Source organism: Contarinia nasturtii, unplaced genomic scaffold (genome assembly GCF_009176525.2).
Source record: "Contarinia nasturtii isolate CC-2019 unplaced genomic scaffold, AAFC_CNas_1.1 Cnas_scaffold_187, whole genome shotgun sequence".
NCBI classification, from domain to species: Eukaryota; Metazoa; Arthropoda; class Insecta; order Diptera; family Cecidomyiidae; genus Contarinia; species Contarinia nasturtii.
This window is the reverse complement of record NW_022197544.1, coordinates 2,119,635-2,146,920: the sequence shown is the minus strand read 5'-3', so window position 1 is coordinate 2,146,920 and position 27,286 is coordinate 2,119,635. Positions and strand designations below refer to the sequence as shown.

Genomic DNA, 27,286 nt, shown 5'->3' with positions numbered 1-27,286 from the left:
CATAGAGTAGTTTCGATGCCGTTTGGCAGCCAACATTTGTACAAATTGCGTGTGTACGATGGATACATCCATTTTAATCGTTTATTTATGATATGATTTTCTATTCGTTTTAAGGTCATTCAATAGACCACTTTAACCTACAAACCGCAGTATTCCATTTTCATTCCTTTGAAATATTTATTATATTTGGAGCTTATGCGGTATGGCAATCAATTGCACCTATGCAATCAAAGAATGTCACATTTGCTTTTTACATTCTCCTTTTGAATCGTTCTCATTTTCTTTGTTGGTACTTTATCTCTCTCTCTCTCACACACACTTTCGTTTGCATGCTCGAAAGTGTTTCATATTTATGCCGTGGGTGATGTGTACCATATGCATACCAAAAATAGTGCATTTATCCTGAAAATAGAACTTTTTTTTATGTGTGTGTGTGTTGTTGGTTGGCTGTTGCAATTTTAAATAAAACACTTTGGTCATTTGAATGTATACGCATATTTTTATTTGTAGAAAAAATGAAAACACAAAATTGAACGTAAATAAATACAGAAATAAGGAAAATTAACACAGAGTGTGAAGAAAAACGAATCAGAGTAACGGAATAGTTACAAACGGATAAAAATATACTAAATCCTATATCGAAAATATTTCAAGCATTTTTAGTTTTCGATCAAATGTCATTTTTGTTACATCTTGTTAAGTGTATGTATTGAAATAGATATATTCGAATTTGTTCAATCAGCGTTTGTTGCTTTAGACATACTCATTGTGTTTATCAAAATCAGATCTGATATCATTTTTTTTCGTATTTCTCATGTTCTATTTTCTGCTTTTTTTTTCACACATAGAATCCTAAGATCGATTGAACATATATGTTGCTGCTTATTTTTTTTAACTTGTAATTAATCCGTTTGCTACTTTTCCATTATTAAATCCATTTGTTTATGTTTTTTTTTTGTTATCTATAGCATTTGTATAATTGCTGCGAACATAATACAAAAATATTCGATATATATAAATATATTTTTAGTTGCGTTTTTTATTCGTTTTGTATTTTCACGATTTTTTTAAACTCTTTTTTAGCGTTTTGAATTTTCAATGCGATTCGCAAAAAAACCCATTATTTTTAAACAAAATGAAAACAAAAAAGAAAACTGAAGAAGGACTGAACAGAGAAAATTTTGCTTAATTAACACATTTTCCTCGAAAAAGAGACTGAATTAGACAGACTAAGCCTATAGCTCTTTTTACGATTTTTTGTTTCATTGTTTTTTCTCTAAATATGTTGTTTGCTATGGAGGGATATAGTTAAACAGTTTTTTTTTTTCGTTAATGTATTGATGTAACGAATTTGATATTTCACGAAATTACAACGTGAGATAAGACTAGATTTGTTTTGGTTGTTCATTTTCTTTTGTTTAAAATTCATATTTGTTTTGGTTTTTTTTGTAACTGGCGCGCATTCTATCGTATTTTCTAAATTTATTTGAAATGAGAGATTTGTGATGTATGTGTTTTGCAATAAAAAAAACCGGAGGAGGAGGGGAACAATTATATTTGCACAATAAACTCCTGTTCCAAGTTATATCATATCATATTATAAGCTCTTTGCAACCCGTTGCCATTGCGAATTGTTATAATTTACTACTATAATATTTAATTTAAAAAAGAATCTATTACGTTCTGTTCCTATAAAATAAACAAAAAAGACGTGAAAAAACATAAACAACAAATGGGAATCGCGAAGAGCGCATTAAAGCATTGCGGCTATTCATATCTAATAATTCAACGCTCTTCGTCAATAAAAACACATGAAAATCAGCGAAAAATAAAGATTTTTCTGGTCTAAAAATTGATAATTCAAACAAAAAAAAAAAAACGTTTATTTTGAACTGCGCATCATTTTTGCCGATTTTTCTCACTTTTCTTTATTTAAAACTAAGCACTAATATTATTTAGTTGTTTTCTTTCTCTTAATCATTTTGTTGTTGTTATTGTTTTGTTCGGATTTGTTGCGAGTGTGTGTATCATTTCATCAATATAATTTGTCAAAAAAGGCTTTTAAGCATTGTGTAAGCATCGCAGCTTTATTTTTTTTTTGTTTAAGATACACATACTGTAATTCATAATATATATATATAATTTTTGTTTGTTGTTAAATTTAAATCGCATTTTTTTCTTGTTTTTGTCTGTGTGCTTTAGCTTAAAGTGTAATTTTTTTGTTTACGTAATCTGTTTCATCTTTGTTATTCTCATTATAATTTAATTTAAATGCCTAAATACATGTATATAATATACTATGTTTGTTGTTGTTTGTTTCATTAAGCATGCACCCTGATGGCGAACGAACGATTTTGGTGTATGTATAGATATACTCTGAAAAGCAATTGCTGGCTCCCGTTTGAATATTAGATAATTGTTCAAAATTGTTGGTTCGTATGAAATTGATTTAATCTTATCATCTAATATGTGAAGAAGAAGGCGTTTGTATGCGAACAAAAATAACACTGTGTGACTAGAGCTGGACAATTTTCACCATTTGCAAAAATATCCATTTTAGAATAACAATCGCAAGCCAATTTCATAAGGAATAGATTTTTTTGTTATTTATTGTTGATTTGGTGGAATTTAATGTAACACAGCATTTGGAATTTGATTTATTTTTCTCTTAATAATTTGTTATAAGCATCGCACGAATGAATGATTGAATGGAAAAAGTAATTTTTCATTTATTTTAAAGATGAGATATATATTAATACACATTTGTTTTGCTGTTGTAAATACGTAGTATTCATTCTGCATTATATCGATGGCTATTTTCTTAGCTTATGATTGCAATATATTTATTAAGCTGTATGTGTGTTTTTTGTGTGGGTGTAATGTGTTAGAGAGAGAAAGAGTAAATTGAACGTCTTTAATTTTGTTTCGTTCCACATTTATGTTGACTGAGACTCTAAGGTCTAAATTCTGCAAATGTCTTGTTTATTACATGGTTTTTGCAATAGTACCTCATTCAACGCAAATTGTGTTATGTAAAAACAGCTTTCTTTTGGTAAATATCTGGTGGCTGTTAAACATTTCTAACGGGGCAACTATATCTACCATTCATATGCAATTTTGTACAATCTTTTTTTCTTCTTCCATTTAAAATAATATTGTTTCCTCTTTACACTGACATATACCATGTTTCTTAACATAAATTAAGGTAATAAGAGTACACTATTACTGGCCCCCATCAATGTGCTTAGTGTGCATTCATACGTATTAATGCAATAATTTGTCTTTCAAACATTTTGTTGTTTCATGTTGTTTCCCTTTTAGCTATTTCTGTCATTATTATTATTATTTTGGGGCTAATTCAAAGGAACACCACATTTGTTTTGAACACAATTTTTTCATAGCACCTTTTAACGTTCGTACATTTTTCTTTTAAACTCTACTCTCTTCCAATCAAACTCAGTTCGGTAATAAAACAAAACTAATTATTGATTTAAAAAAAAAGACTAAACTAAACTAAATTGTATCTAAAAAAAACGTCAAAGCCTTGTATGATGAGTATTCATTTATTCTCTATGAAAAGAATGATATTTTTCTTCGTAAAGAAAATTAGCTCAATAAAATTCGTCGTAAAAACGAAAGAGCTTTCGAAATTTCTAACATTTGAACATTCATTTTGAACCGAAAATTTGAATAGAATTCAAATTTGCCAAAAGATTTACATTAAAATGAACACGATGAATGGGGTGTAAAATGAAATACTTTATGATTGTGGTGTATGATATGTAGCGCATAAACATTTGAAGTAAATGCAAAACGAAAAATAAAATTCATTTAAAAAAATTGAAACTAAGACTTAAGAGAATATCAAGTGTTAATTGAATTATAAAAAGAACTCTACCAAATAAAAGTCTCATTATGAAATTTGGAGTCATGAAGGAGTGCGTGTGGTTGTTTATTTAATCCATTGATGTTCTATGGTAAGTGTTGCTAATTTGCTTGAAAGAACAATTTTCGCGCGAGATTGAGTGAATGTTAATAAGCTTTGCATTTTTGTTTTTTTTTTTTGGTTTTACAGACATTTTTCATAAATGATTTTTTTTATTCATCTTGTTTCTTATTGAATACGATTATGTTCAAGTGTTTTGAGTGTGTCTGTGTTTTTTAATGAACAAAACAACGATGCACTAATTTAAGCCTAGTTTGCAAAAGCGTCGATAGCAACAATTTTTTTTTCTCAATTTTTTTTTTGTTTCGAATATCAATTGTGAGTTTTGTCTGTGTATATATATTTTTGTGTTGACTTTGGTATATTTTTGTTCTGTTTTCAATTACATATAATATTCTTTGGTTTTCACTGTGGTTTTGTGTATGTGTATGTGTGTAATTTTCATCTCTATATTGGATGAGCGCAAAAAATCGAATTCATTTTTTTTTTCATTTCAAATATGTATTAAAATAAAATCTGTTTAAATTTTTCGCTATAGATTTTTTATGTACACCTAATCATCGCTAAGCACATTTAAATAGTTTAAATTTTTTTTTGTTTTTTTTTCTCTTTCATATAACATATTGATATTTGTTATTTTTCTCTCTCCTTGTTTTCTTCTCTCTTTGACTTATTGGGTAAAATGTTGTTAGATGTATGGTTTCTTTTTTTCTCGTAGCAATAAAATGTCTGACTCCAATTAAGAATGGTTTTGTCATCATATATCCCAACATATCGAATTGTTTCTGTCGATGCATTCTTATTTAGTGAAAAGTTGAAGCAATTTATTCTAGTTGAATAGCATGGCATTGGTTGTCTTTTTGTCGGTGAGCACATTTTATTCGTAGATCACCGTTAGTTAAGGGCTACGATAATCAAATATTCGTTTATTTGTTAGTGGTGATTGAAGATGACGATGAGGTATAACTTCTCTCTCTGCTGGCAGTGGCCACAACTCCTGAAAATAAAACGAAATACAAACATACATGATTAGTGCACCGAATTACTCAATGAAATGTTGATTGTTCATTTTACGGAACAAAATCTATAAGTGCAAAACTAACTAGGATTATATGGTTTGCTTAACTGGTTCTTTTTTTTAATTTTTTGGTCATTCTATTAATAACGAGATATACACAGAGGGAAATTCAGTTTTCCTTTGTTAAAATATTTTTTGTTTTGTTTTCAAAAACATCTACCCTACTTAAAGATGCATGTTTATGAATGAAGCTTACATTTGGATTATCTTTTAAATGGCCATCAAATGCACACACACAGAGAGAGACAGAGAGTTTAATTTGTAATGACTGTATTCAGATCATAATGATTGTATTGATTGTTTTGTATTTTTGGTTTTGGTATTGATTTTCGGTTTTGATGGTGTTTTGAAATTGTTTGTTTGTTTTGGTTTGTTTTTTTATCTAGATGTGGTTCGATGCAAATACCTGCAGAGATTTGGCTCGTTCTCAGGAGGAATTAGTGCGATCTTTCTTATTCAATGATAATGTATTCATGAGATTTTTAATTGTCGCTCCGATACCTTTGTTTGGTGTTGTCGAATCGCTTGACAGTCGACTTTCGGGATGAGCATCCAAGCACTTCTGATAGCGTAACTACAGATTTTCGTTTTGTTTTATTTATCACATTGAATCAGAAATAGATAAATATATTTGGATGAAGAAATAAATGAATGTCGATTAGAAAACATTAAAATTAGATGCATGCAGCATGTATGCTGATGTAGTCAATTTTATACAGTCTGTTTGAAATATATGTAATACAGAATATGCATGTGAAACTTACTTTGCACGCTGCTTCAATTGTTTTGCACAATGCACCGCTCGATGGTTCGCACATGAATACATGGCATACGAATCTATCTTGTGCCGTGTGCATAATGAATGCACAATTTTTTACATTTTTTCCAATGCCTAGAAAACTCAAATAGCGTACTCGACATTCCGCTATTAATCTATCGTCCTGTTGTTGTTTTTTTTTTTTTAATAAATGAGGGTTGAGCATGAGAGGGAGAGAGAGATAGACAGAGCAAAAGATATAAAAAAAGTATTGAATGAAATGGTGTTGATTAATGGATTTCTAATCGAGTGTGTAATTTATATAATGACGGTTTCATTTACCTCGGAGCTATTTATGCTAATCATGCTCGGTGCTACGGCGACATTTACATTTTCCCATAGTTCCGCTTTTGTTTCATTCAATGTGGTTTCAATGGCTGAATTCAGGATATCCATGCCAGTCGGTTGGCTTACCTCCATTGAGCCCAAATACTGTGCTTTCAACACTTTTTTCGGTTCTTCCATTGGCGTTGGAAACGATTGCGCTAGTGAATGGATGAACAAAAAAAAATTGTATTTATAGATACATTCTCTATCTCACGATATATAGATAGACCTGCTGCTGCAAGTTTATATATTTTATTACACGGTATATTTGATTTTGATTTTCGATTTCAGTAAATCGTGCACTGGTTTGTTGAATCGGAATTGAGGCGCAATCAGTTCATATATTTATTTAGTTTTTTTTTTTTCATTTTCGAATGCCATCAAATAAATTTGAATCAAGTTGATTCTCTATCTCGTATCGATACGTGTGCACTTACCATGTCTAGCCCAGCGTCGATTCTCCGTTGGTAAATCGGTAGGTCGTGTAGCGCAGCGTGATTCGTTTGCATGCATGCTACTGCTATTCGAGTCTATTTGCAACGATCGCTCAATCATTATTCGCTTGCAGATATCACTAAATGGGCGAGGTAGCAAGTAAAAAAAAAACACGAAAAAAAAACAAACCATTTGAAAGAACAGTAGGAAACATAAAAAATCATGCAAATTTTGTTATTTCACTCATCCACTTCTTTGCAGTGTGGTTTTTTTTCAATCTGGTTAGCATACTCTTGTCATTTTGTTATTTGAATTTAGAGCTCAAATGGATTATTACCGTAATGTGTTTGCAATGGTTCTAGCAGCCGTATCACAACGAAATACATGACACATATGAATCCGTGTTAGACGATCTCGAGCCACATATGCGAAATCCCTGTAAAATGAACAAAAATACATTTTAACATGAACGAATGCGAACATCAACAAAAATCATCATCATTAAATTTATTTATAAATAAATATGTCGATTGCATTAAATGTTGTTCCCTCTCTCTCTCTCTATTCTTCAGTTATCTATTCGACTTATTTTTGTTTTTTGTATTTGCATTTTGCATTTCAAGTGGACAACGATGAGTAAAAGAAAAAAAAACGATCATTTCATTTTATGAAAATAATAGAAAACATAAATTCCCATTCTGCAATCTTTATAATGCAAAATGGCCATTTGAAATGAAAATGGAAGATGATTGCAAACAAAATAGCTTCGAATCGACCAATTTTTTTTGTTTTTTTTTTTTTTTAAATTACCTTTCACTATAGGATTTTCGAATGTAGCACGCGCGCATTCAAGCAGCATGAGAAATGGGAGAGAAAATAATATTCAAAAATGATATTTGCACTTCATACTACGTTTTTTTTTTGTTTTATTGTTTCGGATAGCATGAAATGCATATGAAAGTGTGTTTGTGCATTTATTCTGATTAATAATTTCTGATCAGAAGAAGAAAATGCAAATTAACGCGATCAAAAAATATTGAAAATTCTTACCGTCCATTGTCGCGTCCAACACCCCACACTCGAATCGTGTGAATCGGTTGTGTATTGAGTATTGTCAAATTTTCAGGATCTATTAGTTTTAAAGCACCTTCATCTAAATCCATGAATAAGTCTTTACCCTGTATATTTCGATAAAAAAAAATCGCATGACAAATGTACTTGGATCGAAAACGAGACACAATAAAATCCAACTTACATCTCCCCATCGTCCGACAACATCAAGTAAATCGTTGCGTCCGAGTGACAAATCAACAATACATTTATTAACGGCCTTTGATGAACGCTCTGGTGTTAAATCTTCTTCGGCTATTTCAACCCAACCCAATGATCGAACGGCAAATCGTATTGGACGATCCGAATCTGATTTCAATGGATAACTCCTTCGTCTGAAATGTTCCAAATGTATTAAATAACACTTGCATACATGCATTTTTTTTTGCTGTGGAAATGAAAATTGTTGGCTTACTTTAAAACTAAGTCTTCTCTTCGGCGTCGCTCATCATCCAAATCTAATGCAGAGCTTGTGTTACTTCGTGTGACTGATAAGCTTTGTGTTTCCTGCAGAAGAAAAAGAAGAAAATTGAATTAAGACAATCGGATCCGATGGAAGTTTTGCTATTCGAGTCGATATAGCATGTAGGAAATCAACAAAAATAACGAAATCAAAAGAAAAAAGTTATCAAATGACCTGTGTTCGTGCATTAAATCCCATGCCAGTGTTGTGGTATTGTGAATGTGGATTGAATTTTGTTGCCAACGATGATGTGGCTTGTTGCATGTGCATCAGTGATGGTGACTGATTCAAGCCGGACAATGGTGTTTTTATGTCAGTTTGTGATGTTGCCGTTGGATTCTCTTTGGGAAATAGCGGCGGTTCGCGTTGTATTGTACCGGATTTTATATGCCAATAATATGGTCCATCACTGTCTTCATGCTTTTCCCAACCGAATGGTAAATCTTTGTTTTCATCTTTGTCTTCGATCGATTCACTTGCGTGTTTATTATCGCATTCATCTTTATCATCCTCATCCGATGTTACTTCATAAACTTTGCTATCATTTTTATCGATGATACTGCCACCACCACCGCCGACGTTGCCAGCCAATGATTTAACTGTTGATCGCTGCTTATTTGGCAATGCATATAAATCATCTGCATTCAAATCACCCGAAACATGTTTTATCTTTGCATGCGGATTATTGTCGTCCGACAATAAGTTGCTATCCGCGTTCGACTTTAGATCATGTTTCTCTGGCACCTGATCCGATTTTCGTTTCAGCTCCGAAGGTGATTGAGCATCTAAAATGCTCTCCTTTTCGGGCGTGCTGCAAACAAAAATGTATCCATAGAAGAGCGAATTAGAAGATTTAAATGCACAAATAAAATATGAAACGTATGAAAAGCATTGACCGCAAAATTAATATATCGCATACCTGTGAAAATGTTCCTTTAAATCGACACCCATTGAGCCAATATCAAGACGTGCGTAGTCTTTACGATTGCTAACAATATGCGATTTTCCCGTTGTTGTTCGAATTGTATTCTGTTGTTGAAGCTCGGATAATATCTCTTCATATAAATGTGAATTGCTTTCTATGCGCTGCGGATCCATGTGATAATTCGGATTTTCATAACTCAATAAACCATTTTCTGTAAATGAAATCATAAAAAATAGCATTTCATTTATAAATACGATATTGTGTGGTTTTGTTGTTTTTTTAATATTATTTGATTCGTTTCATTCCTGGATTTAAATGTCTGTAGGTGAAAACCACAACCCATATTATGCGCATTTATTGTAAAAGCGATTTTATTCTCTCGCACTGTTTGACAACGACAAATGCGAGCTTAATAGGTTAATTGCTTTACATAGCTAATGTCGACAGAAAAGCGGCCGGAAAATGTTCACAAAAAATCAAACCTCATACCCAACAAAACGAGTGAAATCATGCTTTTGTAGAGCTAACATTCTTATGTCTTTGCTGCTATCTTGCTATCTACTTTTCATTTCATGTTTCAACGAATAATAGATGAAATTTTCACGGAAAATAAAATGAATTAGAAAATACACGAAAAACCAACAACAACGAACACGACGTTGAAAACCTGCGATGTGAAATATGCAAGTCGGAGTCGTCAGTTTCAGGCGAAAATTTATATAGAGTCACACTCATCGCAGCGCAGAGTCAGAACGACTGGCGCCTAATATAAATAAAATTTCATTTTCTTTCTCATTCCAATTCTCATTTTTGTTCGACTTGCTCGGTTACAATTGCCATCGTCGTTCTCTTGCCATTTTTTTCCAGCTTTTTTTCCCTTTTCACTCGCAGCAATTCATCGCCTGACTCATTGCCTCCGCCGACGTCGCCATCGCCGACACCGTTCTATGTATATTGCATGTTTCGATCGCTGGCTGACTGTGTGCAGCCGGTTTCCGCTTTTGCCGGGTGGAGAAAACCAAAAAAAAAACAAAAACACATTCACCTCAATACTTTGCTACCATTTGTACAGAAGGTAAAGCGTCTTTTTTTACAGCCGTCACTACCGATACCATCACAATGTCTCGCTACCGTCACAACTTCTAATCGTTGTGATTTAAAACCAATGCAATGGCAAGTTCAATTTAATGCAAACCTGATTTGGTTAACATTTTCGCTTAATTCGATGTAAAAGTTTTCAACATTCAATAAAGCTTGCACAGACATACAGGCACATCGTATAATCAAACCCAGACACATCACACGACTTTGTGAATAGAAAGCGGAAATGATTTGTTCAACGTAATAAATATTGATGTTTAAATATACATAAATACCATTTTGATTCATCATTTCGAAACGAAAAATGAAGTGATGGCAAATATCAAATGAACTTGGATCTTTAAATGATGACATCAGAGGCGATATGCTTAATCAAATTACGTGCCAATCATTTTGTGGAAAATTCAACAAATCAATTTTTTTACCATTTAACAATGAACCATATTCACACATCGAGTGTGAACTTTGACAGTGACAATCTGTTTTTTTGTTCGTTCGATGAAGGTGTATAAGGCAAAGTAGCACGCGCGGACACTATTTCCGTTCCAAATATTACGCTGTGCATGTTTTTGGGTTCATGTTTGCATTTAGCACTTTTGTCAATTATTAAACCACCATTTCATTTTCAAGGACCAACCAAATGATGATTCACAAATTCATATTTTATGCATACGAAAAATCGATTTTACATTTGATACCCGGTTCGGTTGTTTCGATTCGAAAGGCACTGAAGAAGAGCAAAAAAAATGAGGAACTTTCCATCGCATTTTATTTTGAATGAATTGAATTTGAGCGGTGGCAGAGGCAGCAGCAGCAGCAGCAGCAATGACGGCGACAACAGGAAGCATATTCGTCGTATTAAAATGAATGATTTAATCGGTACATTCATTGAAATTCATATTCAAGCATGAAGATAGAGAGCTAATTTGGAACAAAATAAGCACCAAAAAGCCATGAAATCAGGCTACTTTGGCAATATTAAACGAAACGATACAGTCGAATGCAATTGTCATACAACAAAAGCACATTATATGCAAACGATTATATTCAATAGGATTTCAAAATTGCCATACGAATGAACTCGAAATATTCAAGAAATACGGAAATTCTACATTCCAAAAAGTGAATGACAGCAACAACAACAACAACAATAACAGAGTAATGAGAATACGTTTATATCGGTATGTTAAAAAAGCGCCGAGAGCGGTAAAAGAGAAACACTCCACTCTCTCAGCCCTACCCTCAACAGAAAGAATTGTCAAAATCGAAGGAACAGCGCACCGAACAACCATTGACATGTTTGAAAATCGGCAACATTATCAAAAATATTCTATGCGTTTCGACTACTTGTCTTGCATAATAATAAGCGATATGCGAACCATTTCTGCTCGTTTTACACATTGATCTGTACAATAAACACATCCATATTCATATTATTGATTGCAAATGTTATTTTGAAATGACTTGTGCATGCCGAGGGAGAGCGGACGGAATGGGTGAACGAATGCGAGCGGGCTCGTGTTCATGTATATCCCGAGATGAAGAACGTTAATACCAGTTGGCCATAAAGTGCCATCAGAATCAAGCAGAGGAACGGAAGAGAAGAAAAAATGACTAAAATAAATGATCTCAATAAGAAAGTTTTGCCCTTATATTTTCTGGTTTTTTTTGCTTCTTGTAAAAGGGCGGCAGAATATTTCAGTGAAAATGTGTGCTCGAACGCGCGACGGTTTGCCTTTTTTTTTTCCTTTCTGGCTCATTTCAGTCACGCTAATAATTTCCGAATCGGAACACAGAGGTCAAATACGTGGTATTTACATTTCATATCTAAAAAGATGAGATGCGGAGAGAAAAAAAATGCACGAAAATATGAGAAAATCCAAAAGAGAAAAAATAGAGCAAATACAACTATACACATTTCTTGTACTGCTGTACATGTACATTTCATTTTATATTATTTTTCATTTTCTTGCTCAATAGGTTGTTCGATTTGAGTGTTATTGAAGGCAGAAAATTGCGATAAAAGTTTTATCAAATAGTTCGGCAGTCGATTGATAACGCCTATTGTGCTGAAATGATGGATTTCCACTTCGTTTGCATACTTGATCTTTTATGATATTCGAGATGGGCAATTCTTCATATCATATGCACCTCTCAAATGGCTATAAAGCTTTAAGAGTCATAAGGAAGAATGGAGCACAGGACGAGAGAGAGGGAAAAAATCGTAGATAAATTCGATTTTGTAAGGCTATAGATCGATTATAGTTCCATTATTCATTCAATTTACAGCCGGTGCCATTTCCGAGTCATGGTTCATGACGTATTTGTGGTTGTTTCGATTTTTCATGTTAATCTGGACGTTATTGATTTTATTATCGAACATCGAACGACAACAGTTAACTATAAACAAAAACTTCAATTTGTAATAATCAAAAGCAATTTAATTCACACATTTACCGGCCCTCTGTGTCGATGTATATGTGTACGTACATCGAAACATGTTTGGTTACTTTTGAAAACATGTGTGTCAATTGTTGTTGTTGGTGGTGAGGGGGGTGGAGGCGATAGGGTTAGTAGTGGTTGTTTGCTTCGACATCAAAGATTAGTATAAATCGTTGAGCTCATTGCAAGGTGAGAATTAAATGAATCCTTGGAAATGAAATATTACAGCAGTCAATTCTAAACGATGGCTAAGTATTTATAGTCAAGTGTTTCTTGCATGGACGTTTTTTTTTTGTTTTAAATTGTCCACAAATTGGCAGCTGTCGACACTGTGAGAAATTTTAAACGTTTGAGTAAAGAGCGCATTGTAGTTGTGCTGAAACACTTTAAGACGATATGTGTGATCCACACAGAAACACAATGCCAATGAAACAATGCAAAATCATAAGTTACCAACACACATCAGTTCAATCTAGAAAAAAAATCAATATCTCGCCAATTCAAGTAAACTGAATGGGCAATGCAATCATAGAATCGGCCGTCGTCGGTGCCGTGCAAAATGGATACACCCTTTTGAGTCAGCAATAGCAACAATTGCAACAATTGCATCGACATGCAACTTCAATTTCTGCTATTTCATTTCCATCCATTTCGTTTCGAAGGAAAATTAATTTGATTTTTCTAATTATAAATACTCTAACCATGGTGGAATTGTAAGTGAGTGAGTGTGTATGTGTATGTGGTTGCTCTGTCATTGGCTAATGTCAATGTTATTTTATAAACGAATCGGCCATTGTCAATGCCTAGTCAAAGAAATTGCACACGATGTTGTCGTAAGCTTTTTCATTTTCATTTAAACTTAATTTTAGGGTTCATATGTGACGTCTCTTACGTCGTAAATAAAAGACGAATCTAATTATTTGTAAATGAGAGAAATTGAAAAGAGCTTTAATCGAAGCTATATGATAACATCTTATACATTTTTAATATGATGTTGAGCACAGAGCAACGATTACTTATTCTGATTGTGATACAGAATTCATGGGAATCCTCTGTTGTTGATGTAGTCACCAAAAATTGAGATACAGAGATTGAAAAACCATTGAGAAAAACATGTGAATATCCATAGCAGCAACAGACTGATTCATTTGTTTACCTTATCGCTGTCGGATAGTCACTCACGTTTTACAAATGGAATGATCTATATAAATCATGAACATTTTCATACTTTAATACCACTTTATTTGCTGTACATAAGCTGAAGTTGAATCAAATATCAAGATACGGAATGCATATCGTGCAAAGACGACCGAATGAGGTTTTATCGTAGACAAAGTTGATAATCGTTGTTCTTAATGAGTTTGTAAAATAGATTTTTAATTCAACAACCGTAAACAATTCAAATTAGAGTGTACAACAGAGAGTGAGAGAGAGAGAGACGGAGAGAGCGGGAGGGAGAGGCAGACAGAGAGAGTGAGTAAATTGTCTGTGTCGGTTTTTACTTGATTGTTTTTCGACTGTTAAAAACTCATTTGAATGGTTGTTGTGGGCTGTTGAAAAGACGCTCGTACTCATTCATTCGCTTATTTTCGCATTGCATTGTTTAAACGGCCCCTGACGGAGACAACAATAAAACCAATGGGTTTCAATTTTATGCAGGATGAGAAAAAAAAGAACAAATAAAACATTCATTGGCAACCATCTATCGAAAAGGAAAATTGCCCATCACAACAGTTAAAAAAATAATAGTAATAATACACCATCGCCACAGTGTGTATACGAATCGGTGTGTTGTCGCATGCAGCATATCAATAAAATGAGAGATGTTGATTTTTTATGGTCCGAAACAAAACAAAAACACACACACACACACACAACATCACAAAATAATATACAAAGCTTGTACAAATAAAACGCAACGTCATTTTGATGGACACGTTTTGCATGTACTCTTTCACTCTGTTTCTCTCACCAGTGTGTGTTTGTGTGCGCGGTATTGTGTATTTGCAAAAGGCAACGCACACACACACACATGTACACGGTTATTTGTGTTTATTTTTTATTTATGAAGATCCAATAAATGTAATAAAGTCACGCACCATATTGTTTTCACATATAAGTCCTCTAATATTAATATATATGAGAGTGTGCTGTGTATGCATTTATATTTCGGTTCTTCTCGTTATTATTGAAATGTAAAACATGAACGAACAACAAAGACGGTGAAAGAAAAGGAAAGAGCCTTTCTCTCTCTCTCTCTCTTTTTTTGCTCGTAAAAAGGACCAGCGAAGGAAAAGAGTGTCGTCTTTGACTACAGTGAAATCCGTGTGATTATAGAAATAGAATTTAGCTGGAAGCAACAAATAAATTATGCGCGTGTGACAAAAGCTCAAACAATAGAAAAAACGACAAGAGAAGACGAAAAACAGCGACAACAATAATTTGAAACTATAGAGTGAGATAGAGAGAGTGAGAGTCAATGGGGATGAAATTCGTTCATGTTATTCGGTGAATGTAGACATTTCTTGCGTGTTAAAATGATTTGATTATCACGGATATGCGTGTGCTTGTATCCATTTGTGCCATGTTCAACCGCCAAGAATATCGGACTAATTTTCGTTTGTTTACATTTAAAGCATTCATATTTTCTTTCTCTTGGATAAACCCTCATTACGTATGAACGAAAAGCATACGCGTATATCAACAACAACAAGTGCACACTCGGGTTTGGATATGAAAAATGGTAAGTGCTGTGTTTTAAATAAGAAATGCTTGTTTTGCACATCCTTTTTTTCTCTCTCTGTCTATGAGTGTCTCTTATTTTTCGTCGTAGTTTGCACGGTTTCTATTCTCTTCCGATTCCATTTACAATTGCTTTATTTATTTTTATTTTTGTTCCTGTTGCCATTGTAAAAAGGGAGGATGGACGACACAAATGGAGCACTCGACACGAAACATTGTACTACAATTTTCAAGCACTTTCAATCGCCTTTATTTTGCATTGCCATCGCCATCGTCGCACTCTTTGTCTCTATCTCTCATTTTATTATGTTTCCATTTTGGTGTGACGATATTTTGGGCTTTTAGGCAAAAACAACCGAAAAGAGGAAGATGAGAAGAAAAGAAACGAAGCGATTTCGATGCCATCGCAGACAACATAACGCATATTGCCGGCAGAGAATACGTTGTAACTTTAACAATATGACACACGTTATATAATTTTATTTTTATTCGTTTTGCCAATGCCATACGTGAAGCTTCTTCGTATTTTTTTCCATACATATATTTGTTGTCTATGGTTGAAGCTCGCAACTCTCATGCTATCGTCACTTTTATTGGCCGTTGAATGAATAAATAAATGAAACATGATTCGTTTCACAAGCACAAAGTGTTGCAATCAACTGTGCTGTGACCGTTCTTTTTTTAAAACAATTCAAAATACGTGAAAAGAATGAGAGAGAGAGAGAGAGAGAGAGAGAGAGAGAGAGAGAGAGAGAGGGAGAAAGAACGGCAGCGATATAGAGTATCAAACGTCATTTTGGCCATTTGCAATTGAAACCAAGAATGAGTGTTCTTTGGTCATTTAACTGATGATACACAGTGACATGCCGAATGAATTACCACAATTAAAAACATAAAGTACTAAATGGCTATGCTAGTGGTTGTGGATTTGGAGCACGAGCACGACAACAATAACAAAAATACTTTTTTTTAATCGTTGTCACATAACCATGCATCACTCCGTATCACAACTAATTGAATTTTGTGTCTGTTGGAATCCAAAAGTGGAAAGGCAACAAAAAAAAAGAATGAAAATAACGCGAAGTGCTTAAAAATTTTATGCAAAAAACATAGAAAATTCCGCTGAGTAAATGCTCATTTTCATCTCGTTCGCGTTTGCGTTGACAAAAGCATACGCTCGTAATGGAGATGTGAGACAGTGAACACGAGAGCGTACAAGCAGTACAAACAATTAAAAATGACACTGAAACAAAACTGGTACGTGAATTTAAGCATTTGTTTGGCTTGATGTCTGTCTGAATGACTATAGCAATGAAATATCATTTTTCTTCGAAACACTTTTCTACCTTCTGTTCTTCTGACTTTCGTCATTTTTATGCGATGATGCAAATATGCATTGGCCGTACAAGAGACAAATGAGAGCCCAATTGGAAGTTTTCACAAAAAAAAGAACGATTTTCGCGACGTGCCACGTATTTTTCTTTAACATTTTGCAAGTGGTTTGAGTAGCTGAGAGTATGGATCAGACTTTTTTTCCTACGAATTGGCGCAGTTTCGTGGCCGACGTTCTTACATCGCACAAGTAATTTTAATCGATCTTTATGTGTTTTAGCTCATTTGTCGCTCGCTCAATGAATACTCAATTTTCAATGCGTGCATTTTATGACGTTCATCTTAGGTGAAATTGAAGTTGTAAAATAATTGGTTACTTCACTAAAAAGTCACAACAATACGCCGTTCCAGTTGTCACAACTTGATAAATACAAAGGACACAAATCTTACGAATTATCTTACGTTCGTACCGAATTCGCGAGTCTTTTCAGGTACCAATTGGTATGGTTTTATTATTAACACATATGAATCATATTACATACCTAAATATATGTCATCATCGTCAATATTCTGTTGATTGGCGAGTGTAGCGAGAGTTGCCATTGCTTTGCAAAATTCGATCAATGAGGGTGAATGAGGCAATACAGCCACACTCAACGGTGAACGAATTAATATCTCTCCCGACAACAACATTCAGGTGATACGCGGTCCGTTATTAGCTGCAATGAAAGAGACAAAAGAGAATTACATTTTACATATATTAACATGTCATTTTGAATTGGGATTGCATAAAATTATCAAGTAGGTAGTATCAGCACTAATATAAGCGTTAAAAGAGAGCGAGAAAAAAAGAAAATGAAAAGGTGATGACGTTAATTAGACTTGGGGTTGATTCGTGTCTTTAGCATCGCCATGCTTTCACCTGCCGGCATCATTTTTATGATACCACGTACTTTTATGAAAAACCATTCTACTCTAATAAACGAAAGAAAACAAACACACAAACTGAGAATGCATCGTAAAAAGTTTTCTACGTCTTCGAAAGGTTCATTTTTTCCTCTCATATAATGAGAACGAGTTCATGGAACTTTTGAGCAATGAGTACTAACTCCTTCAAATGGAACGATGAAGAACAACAAATTTTTCTTTTATCACATCAATGTTATCTATACACACAAAATGTGTTGTGTATGCCAGAGAATTCATCGATTCGCCTTGCACATGCTATATGTGATGCGATGAGTTGCGATTTCTTTTCATTTGAATGGCATTATCGTGATAAAACATCGACAGTGACATCATTCACTCTCTTTCTCTCGCATTCCATCCACATTTGTCCATGATCCTTCGTCGTAGTCGTCGCCGTCGTTTGTCGAACGACGCTTTGTCGCTTGTATGTGCTAAAAGCTCTTATTCTCTTCGTAGATATATATGAAGAAGGCGCTTTTGTTTTCACAACTCCATGGCTCAATGGCATTTTTTTTAATAACATCGCACAGATAATTTAAAGCATTGCTGCTCGATCTACAACTGCTGTTGCTCTATCGATGCTATATTGCATGATGTGCAAAGCAACATACACAGTACAAAGCATTTGCATATAATTCCAAATGTGCTGATTTTACCTCTAGGGCATTCAAAGCAACACATTTCAATCCATGACTTTACGCTTTGACTCAACTCTTTGCATACCAATTGTTCAATGGTTTTTTTGGTGTCTCCCTCTTTTTCGGTCTGCTCACAATTGAAATATGTAAAGCAAATTGTACTCACGCGTGAGACACACATATACAACATAATTTCACATTGACAGAGTTCATATCGACCATGGACTCACATGCATATATAAAGTTTTATTAAAAAAAACACACACAATTTAATTCGATCTACAGATTTCTTTTGTCTTCATTCTATCTGGGTTTTTTTTGTGAAATTTCGAGTTATTAAAAATATTTGGGAAGACATCTTGTGGAATTTCTTTTTTTATCCTTAAATTGAATGGGAAAAAATGGAAAATGATTATGCGCTACACAGGCGTACAGAGAATATAATAAGGGAATCAACCAAATGAAGGAATAATGAATTTTGAATGAGTTTGCAAAGCGTTGTGCTCATCGCGTAGTGATCATCGTTGCAGTAATAATTTTGACCGTAAATTACGAAAAAGCAAAAATGAAAAGACAAACGGATTTACTTCAAAAGTGGCGAACAAAAATTAGAGGAAAAACATCGTTAGTTCACGATGCATGCACCAATTTTATTAGCGATCGGCGCCCCTTTGTCTCAAATCGATCCGCCATCGCAATTTCAAAAGAAAAACAGCCACTGTAGAGTAAAAGTATATGCACGAAACGCCCCACTATACGAAATGTACTATACTCCGGTTTGATTTTTTTTAAATTTTATTTCTCTATTTCAGTTACTTTGTTCGTGCACTGCGCCACACAACTGAAAACAAAAACAAAATATTATTTTTCACGAAACTGTACTACTATGTTGATTTCTTTTTTAGTTTTATTTTCATTGAATGCGTCGCACTAGCCCGATATCGCGCAGTAAATAACATTGTAACATCCAGCACAGGGGCGATAGTATTTCACCTTTCCATCATTTATTTTCAAGCCGCGCTCTTTTTATGTGTGTGTGTGTGTGAATTAACTATGAAACTGTTTTATTCATGAATCAACTGAAGCTACTATCGATTTCAGCGAACATTCCGACCAACAAAGCTCAAATTAAATTCAACGTCATTTTTGCAACAATGCATACCGTTGAATGTATGCGCTCGAACGCTCGTGACAATTCCATGACAAATGAATGCCATCCGAATCGAAATGCAGCAAACAAGATGAATTCTGACAATTTAGCACGTAACAAGTGCGAAGTGCATGTTTTTAACGAGAGCGAATTCAAAAAGAACCAAATAACGTCGAGAGAGAGAGAGAAAAAACTTAAAAAACATCGTGGCAAGTTTATAATTAAACTTCACTTTGAATTCTGTCATTTGCATTGGTTGCGGGAAAAAGTATTTTTGAACTGAAAAAGTGAGCACTTGACAAGTACATAATATTAACCCGTTATATGGTTGTTTTGGTTTCATGTTACTTTTCGGCTGCATAAGCACATCTCCTGCTTCGTTTTTTTATCATTTGTTTTTTTTCTTCTTTTTTTATTTCTCTCATTCTCACATTACTTTCTGACAAACTACAATACGAGCAACGGTGCGCTCGAAAAATACGCATCAGCTCACCGACAATTTTCGAATTTTAAATTGGCCGGGGTTGTGAGTGAACTCCCTTTTTTACGTGTTTCAAGTTTTCCGGTTTCACGAATAAATTCGAAGAGTTTGGTGACATTTTATAGTTGATGTGACGGATGAAAAATGGCTTTAATTTATGCGATAGCAACCATGTAAAATAGATGAAGAAAAGAAAAGAAAAAAATAATATGATAAAGTAACCTGTTCGGTTAATGTGTGTTTTGTACTTTTACCAGAGGCGAGTGTGTTTGTGCGCGCATCGTTGTACATAGTATATCATTTATAAAGTGCGTATTTTTACGATGTGCATGAGGGGATAAAGTTGGCTTTTTTAACCCCTCATTCCATTCATGTATATCGAATATTTGTGTATGAGTGTAAAAAATAAGACGATGAAAAGTGTAGCGAATTGTCTGTTGTTTGTTAATTTATTCTTTTTCCCCCGCCTTCTACTGCCATGGAGGGCAAATATATGTAAATACCATTAAATGACTGTTCGCCGAAAAAGCCAAGTGCTTTAATTACATTGACAGTTGATGGCATTAGAATCCATAGCGCCAACTGGTGTAATTGCATTTTTAAACAATAATTAAATGCTACTTTAATTACAGCGCCAACAATATTACAAGAAGTTAAATTACATTTTGTTTTCGCAACATTTACCCTGTCATTAAGCGAAAAGTGGACACTTAAAAGATATTTCAATCGAATTGGCAAACGGAAACGACTTATCTTCGATACAAAAAAGAAGTCAATCGTTTCGTTTGAACCGAAGAAAAAGCGATTGTTGTGGACTGGGGAGGGGAAGAAAGCACAAAGGAAAAAAATTGTCCATGACTTAGTTCAAGGTTGACGAGTCGATAGTGCGCGACAAAATGCATTATTTTTTTTTCGGTAATCAAAGGAAACAATAATGTCGATGAAATTTAATTTGTGTGCTTGTTGAAATCAAGAAACAGCGAGAGAGAGAGAGAGAACCCAATGCTCAATATGATTTTGTTGTTTTTATATTAATGTTGTCGTCATTGCCCGTTCATCAGTCGTTAAACGAATGAGTCAATTGAAATGGTCGAATGTCACGTAATGTCGAGGCAAACCCACTATCAAACCACAAATTCTCCACTCATACCTTTGCTATACGGCGTAAATTTGTATGTTACTTATTTGTTTTGTTGTGTGTTTTTTGTTGTTGTTACTTTTGTCATTCGTGTGTGCATGGTTCGTTATACTTTTCGATTGGATTATTTGGTGGCGCCAGTCGAACGCACCTCTCCATTCCACTATTTCGATAAAAATGAAAGTTGTGCGTTGTGACTCGCATACGACAGAAAAAAGAGAAGTAAAATAAAACATGCTGATTTCAATCGTGTGTTGATATAGAATTGATTTGTGTGAACTGTTTTGGATGAAAATAAATTTAATTTGCTCGATGCGAGGTTAATCAAACTGACGATTTTTGTTTCTTTTGTTTGCCAACATGAAATTCGTTATCGGGCAAATGACTTTTGCTATTTCTTTTATGTCATTTCTAATTTATGCGAGCTGTGGAAGTGATTCAGTCGGTTAGGCACATTTTTCCGCAATTTAATTGGACCCAAAACATTGCCACATTACATATACATTGTAATCATTTTCCTTTTCGCGCATAACCAGAAAAAAGAATATTGCAGATATTTTCAGTGAAATGGCGGAAAATACAAGTAACTTTTCTTCATTTTATAGCGTATGCTTTTATATTGTTTTCTTCTTTTTTTCTTCATCGGTTTATTTGCTTCAGTCCAGCAACCAAAACAAAAATAACCCATTTTCCATGCATGTCGGCATGACTCATCCAGTTTACGACGTAGATTTTTCCCACTACCAATACAATACAATGCCAACAACAATAGAAAAGAGAAGAAAAACGACGTTGTATGAGCAACGAAGCAGCAGCAGCCGCACAAGAACTTTTGCCTTTTAGTGTAATTGTGCAAAAGCAAAATGTTTGACTCTGTGTCCGATTGCTATCCTATCATTTATGCAAACGCTCATATCTGACTCGATATTCTTTGTTCGGCGTTGCAGCGCCAAAGAGCTTTTCGTTTGTCTACACAAGAAACACACAACAACAACAATAACATAAACATTGTGGGAAAAAAAAGAATATAGTATGTGCTTGGTTTTGCCATATCTCTACTCTGCTCTGCTCCTGTCACTGTCTTGTCTCAATGGCTTGACATTCGAAAAGCAAGTATATTGACACAGTGGTTGTGTACATTCGAAAATTTCGGTGAATCACACATACACATTTCTCATGAGAGACGAGAATGTATGCCGCACTCATTAAGTTAAGAATTCAGTTTTATTATGAACAGCATGTCGAGTATTCTTCGACGATGAGAGCATACTTTAGATATGCTTGTGTTCATAGCCAATATATGTGTTCGTCTTTTTTCGACTTGTTCCTCGTTTCGTTTTAAGTTATTTCGATACATTATCGTTCACAATTTAATTTATTGAAAATCAATATTCAAAGACACTTTCTAAAGTGGTTTCATTTCCAATTTGATGTGAGCTTTTCACTGAATAAAAATACACAATCCGGTGAAATGTTTGTGTGTGTTTCAGGAACTAATAATTTTTTCGAAGTGACGTAACAGCAACACAATACACGAAAACCTACGCTTTCCATTGTGGTACACTTTAAGTTTATTAAAAATTCCGTTTAACTTCGCTTGGATTTTTCTTTCTCGTAAAAGATTGACTGTTATAACCATTGATATTAGATTACAAGCCTTCATTAATGACTTGTTTGTCCCCAAAAAATAATAATAATAACAATCATTTAAAAAAAAAACTTTTCAGATTTTCAGCGTAATTTTGAGGCTTCCCTCGCTCACAAAAATGAAATGGAGTAGATTTGAGGCTTGCTAAAAAAGCATGTTGCTTGTTTTTCAAGATGAAATTCATGGATTTGAGCACGCGTCAAGAGTGAACAGCACACAACAATAGACGCTGGCCAGACGGATAGAATGGGATCGGGTCGGTCTTTATCACAGAAAATGCCACATTGTTTTTATTTTATTCATGATCATATACACTTACACGGCCCAAAAATCAGGGATATGTAATTGATATTTATGCGAATATTTTCGACGACATTCTTTACGATAACTACCATTTACATTGTCTCATGGATTGTATGTACCTGGTGTTGTGTTCTTGTTTGTATTAATTTCATGGTACTTTAATCTCTTTCATTCTCTCAGTGCTCATCACACTGACTTTTTAACCATTGTGAAGCGTGCAAATAATGAAATCCCACAATACTTATGCGCTACACATTTCTGTCTCGGCCCTTCGATTTTCAGTGTCAGCAGCCACTGAAAATGAAACGCGTGAAGTCTTATAATCGTGTTGCACGGTCTATGTACATACGTACGTATACGGTTATTCAAGTGCAAAAATAACAAAGAAGAGAAAAGAGTACAACCAAATGGGAATGTAAGCGTCCGGAGAAAAATATTGCCAGTTTTGTCAAGGATAATGTTTCTAATGCATACACAATGCTTACAAATTATGGGAATGATTTTGTGAGCGTGTATATGTGTGTATGTGTAAGTTGATTCGATTAGTGCTGGAGCATAAAGAGAAAAGCTTCTTTCCATTCGTCTCTTTATATGCGAAATCTGAGATAAATTAAATTGAAAAGAAAATTCGGTGTGCACGTTTCTGTTTGTGATTACGAATTCGAATCAGCGAAAAATTAAGCTGGTGAATGCGAATCGAAATTGCTTTGTACGAATTAAAAATTTTACACATGTGTGAAACTTAAACCAATTCGATGTTACTTTTTTTATCGGATTCAAATCATTCATTATTGCTTTTTCTACGTCCATTTTTATTGTGTGTTTGCGCTCATTTTCCAGTTTCCTTTAAATCAGCGAAAGTCAAACAGAAATCCAGCGTAGTCGATTGGTGTGAAAGTACCGATCTCTTCAAAATGCCATGATTAAATAAATGCCAGCGAAGATGGAGAAATGGGCAAATAAAGTAAGAGAGACAAAAGAGTTATTCAATAAATCTTCGTTGAACATCGGCGAACAACATGAATTTCACATTTTGTTTGTCTAAAATATAGTCGTGCATTAGCCGTTTGCTCGGCAAATTATATAAATAAACAGAAAATTAACCGTTTTGTCTTGTGAAAATGCTATTATCACATTGGCAACGTTCAAGTTTCAAGAATCTCTTGTAATCGCAATTCTTGTGCAGTTTTTCCACTGCTTCATGTTTTTTTTTGTAAAGAAAAATGAGGAAAATAGAAAACTTCAGTAAGAACGGTTCGTTACATTCGAATATATCGTTGCATGGCATTTTTTTATATGTATACATTGTTTTTTTCGGATGGGGTGGAGTGAAGAAAGCAACGGGATTCCAATAGAGACGGGTTAAACATGGCATTTTTACGCTGTTGAGTCCTCCTGAACTTTCAAATATACCAAATTTCATTCTCGCCAGCAAACATATTTTCCAATACTATCGCCGGGATAGACTTACACACGTCATTCCACACCATTGTTTGTCAAAAATATTTCTACTTAAACTGATTTATGTCAATTTAACGAACAAACAAGCAGATCGTTGTCGAACCTTTTCTTTACCCGCCTCAAAAGTAAGCGAATTAAAAGTTTTTGCTGACACAAACAAAACCATTTTAAGTAGACACTTTTTCATATTGTCTGGTGTGCACACCAAAAATTATGCGCTTTTATTACCACCAAATTCATTCCCATAACGTCAGATTCTTTTCCGTTTTTATCGTGAATTTTTGTGAGAAATTCTATTCGTTCAACTAATGAAGTGCAAGTTCGTTCAGTAATAATAATAATTTTTCGGTATAAAATTGCCAGAATCCAAATTGGTTGACCTTGATACATATTGCGGTACGACACTTCCGCATACCACATTCGAAATAATTTTTGGAAAGCATTAAACTCGAACTAATAAATTGACACCAATTTTGTGAAAGTTTGTTTCCTTTGGTTATAATTTTTCGTGAAAAAAATCATAAATTGTTGTTGGCCTTCAAAGTTTTTCACACAAGAACGCTCGAAATGAATCGTTTAACGTGTAGCCTGTGACACACCAAGCATAGCTTGAAACTAGTTCATTTTGAGAAAAGGAGCGAATTCGGATGGTATTGCAATTGTGACTCATGCTCAACGCGTCAGATAAATTCTGTGTATGGGTGATGCAATGCTCGCATGATAAACTATTTTATTCGCACCGTTTGTTGTTGATTTTTTTTCTTCGAAGAATGATCACACACAATGTTGCTCCAATGCGACTGTGTCTAAGCGTACGGTTTTCACAGAACATTTACAAAGCTCTCTATGATAACTTTTTTTTTTTCATTCGCCTCTCGTTTTTCATTTATTTTCTTGGAATGCATTTACTCAACAACTCATAGATTGCATAACAAATCGTCCACAAGATATACCTCGATGAGCATGTGGTTATTTATGCTGAATGTGCGACCAACTGCATTCTGCATTCAGCTGATATATTTTCCAAAGTCATTCTTTTCCAACGCAAAACCGCAAAATGATTATACCGTACAATACAACAATTGCAATGACCTTTCTTCAGCTCACACCCTCTTTCTCGCTCTATCACTGTGTTTCATTTTCAGTGTTCATTGCAAAAAATGTGAAACTATACATATGAAACGTGAGCTGATTGTTACATCTGGTGCTATAACTTTCCACAAAATATATTTGAATGCTTTAGAATAAAAACAGTTTGATATCAAACCGTAATAAGACATTTTTTCCATATAGATTTGTTGTTGTAATTCATACAGCTTTTATATGAAACCGTATGAAACTATATGATGCTTTTATTCTGGAGCATTCATTTAATCATATACACACAATCATTTTCTTTCTTTTCCCATATCGCTTTGTTTTTTTTCTCGTGTGTTCTCTTTTGCAATAGGATTTGTCTGGTTTGTGTCTCATTCGGCATTTAAATGCTTCTCGGGTGGAAATTCATCACACAATCGGTGTGTGCGAATGTGTATGTGTGCACATTTTTCATTTTCAACCAGATTAGCCGAGAATATTGTCATGCATTCAGAAAATGATTGCAATTGTATAAAACATGCAATTTTTCATTGCGATTTAAAAAGATAGACGTGAAACCCATAGAAAATACATATATTCGATGTTTCAATCGGAAAGCGACGGATTTTGAAAGACAAACGCTTCAAACTTTTGGGTTGTGGCAACGAGAAACGAAGTCATTCATCCTGGTTTTGTTGAAGGTGAATGCATAATATGCATTGCATATACACTTTCACAAGCATTTTATTTAAAATAGGATCGATTTTTTTTTCTATTTGAAACTATTTTCAATTTATCAGCGAATTTAAAATATATCCGCCATTTTTAGCTGTTCTGTTTTTTTTTCTTTAAGAAAGTATTTCCGTTGTTTTTTTTTTTTTTTTTTTTTAAAGCATACAAATCAAGCAATAAATAACGTGGAATTATTCGAAAATTCTAGAGTTTCATCTGGAAATAAAAGCGATAAATGCACAAATTTAACATTTAAGTGGATCATTCTCAGTTTTTGTGACCGACCTTTGTTTAATTCTAGCCTAATTAGTTACCTCATACAAAAAGGCAGAAGAAAAAAGGAATTGAAGACGGTAAATCTATTGTAATAAGCTTTTTTTTCTTCTCTTAATAGCATTTTAATACACACACGCATGTACTGTATTAATACTGTATATTTACTTGAATAATTTCTTTGGTTGAATTACGGAATTGCAATCGTTTTGATTATTTGGTGTGCGGCAATCGAGGAGGTATTTACAAGTGGCGAAAATAATGTGTGTTATAATGCAATAATTTTGAATGCGTTCTGTGCTGTGAAAACTTTGTTAATTAGATGTTATTTCAAACAATGGTTGTGTATGTGCTGTGCGTACGCTTAAGAAATATAGATAGCGAAAGAGATAGAGGGAGTCAGTGTATTTCATTTTTGGTGTTGTTTCGATAAGAATGCTATGTTGTTTCGAAAATAATTGCGCACAAATCGCTCGATGTAAATCATACGAATGATACTGTGAATCACGCGCGCGCACGCACGCATCCAACCAAACGAAGTCTCTGTGTGGAAGGCAGTGGTACACTATTGTTCATTGCAGAGGATTATGGTGTTGAATAATTGTATCGCAAATATAATTACATTGCTTGTCATAAGTTGTATCGTAATTTTTGCCATTTCCAAAAATGGAAAATGTCATAGAGTTTCAGATTTGAGA

General features: G+C 34.1%; 1 protein-coding gene across 7 annotated transcripts in view; it reads right to left on the bottom strand.

The window, feature by feature from the left end:
• Nucleotides 1-937: 937 nt before the first annotated feature.
• LOC116352304 (protein Fe65 homolog) overlaps nt 938-27,286 on the bottom strand; it is a 46,041-nt gene continuing 19,692 nt past the window's right edge. For 4 of the 7 annotated variants that reach the window (XM_031784795.1, XM_031784797.1, XM_031784794.1 and 1 more), the window contains 13 exons: nt 17,261-17,437; nt 9,096-9,312; nt 8,351-8,987; nt 8,129-8,220; nt 7,859-8,048; nt 7,654-7,781; nt 7,414-7,419; nt 6,941-7,039; nt 6,606-6,742; nt 6,124-6,326; nt 5,789-5,965; nt 5,431-5,598; nt 938-4,943 (listed from right to left, as the gene is read on the bottom strand). In XM_031784795.1, coding sequence (XP_031640655.1) covers nt 5,452-5,598; nt 5,789-5,965; nt 6,124-6,326; nt 6,606-6,742; nt 6,941-7,039; nt 7,414-7,419; nt 7,654-7,781; nt 7,859-8,048; nt 8,129-8,220; nt 8,351-8,987; nt 9,096-9,312; nt 17,261-17,411 — 2,184 coding nt within the window. In that variant the 5' untranslated portion in view covers nt 17,412-17,437 and the 3' untranslated portion in view covers nt 938-4,943; nt 5,431-5,451. Of the gene's footprint in view, nt 4,944-5,430; nt 5,599-5,788; nt 5,966-6,123; nt 6,327-6,605; nt 6,743-6,940; nt 7,040-7,413; nt 7,420-7,653; nt 7,782-7,858; nt 8,049-8,128; nt 8,221-8,350; nt 8,988-9,095; nt 9,313-17,260; nt 17,438-18,912; nt 18,932-27,286 lie in introns of those variants that run through there. The other 3 variants (XM_031784798.1, XM_031784799.1, XM_031784801.1) reach the window with 3 other exon arrangements.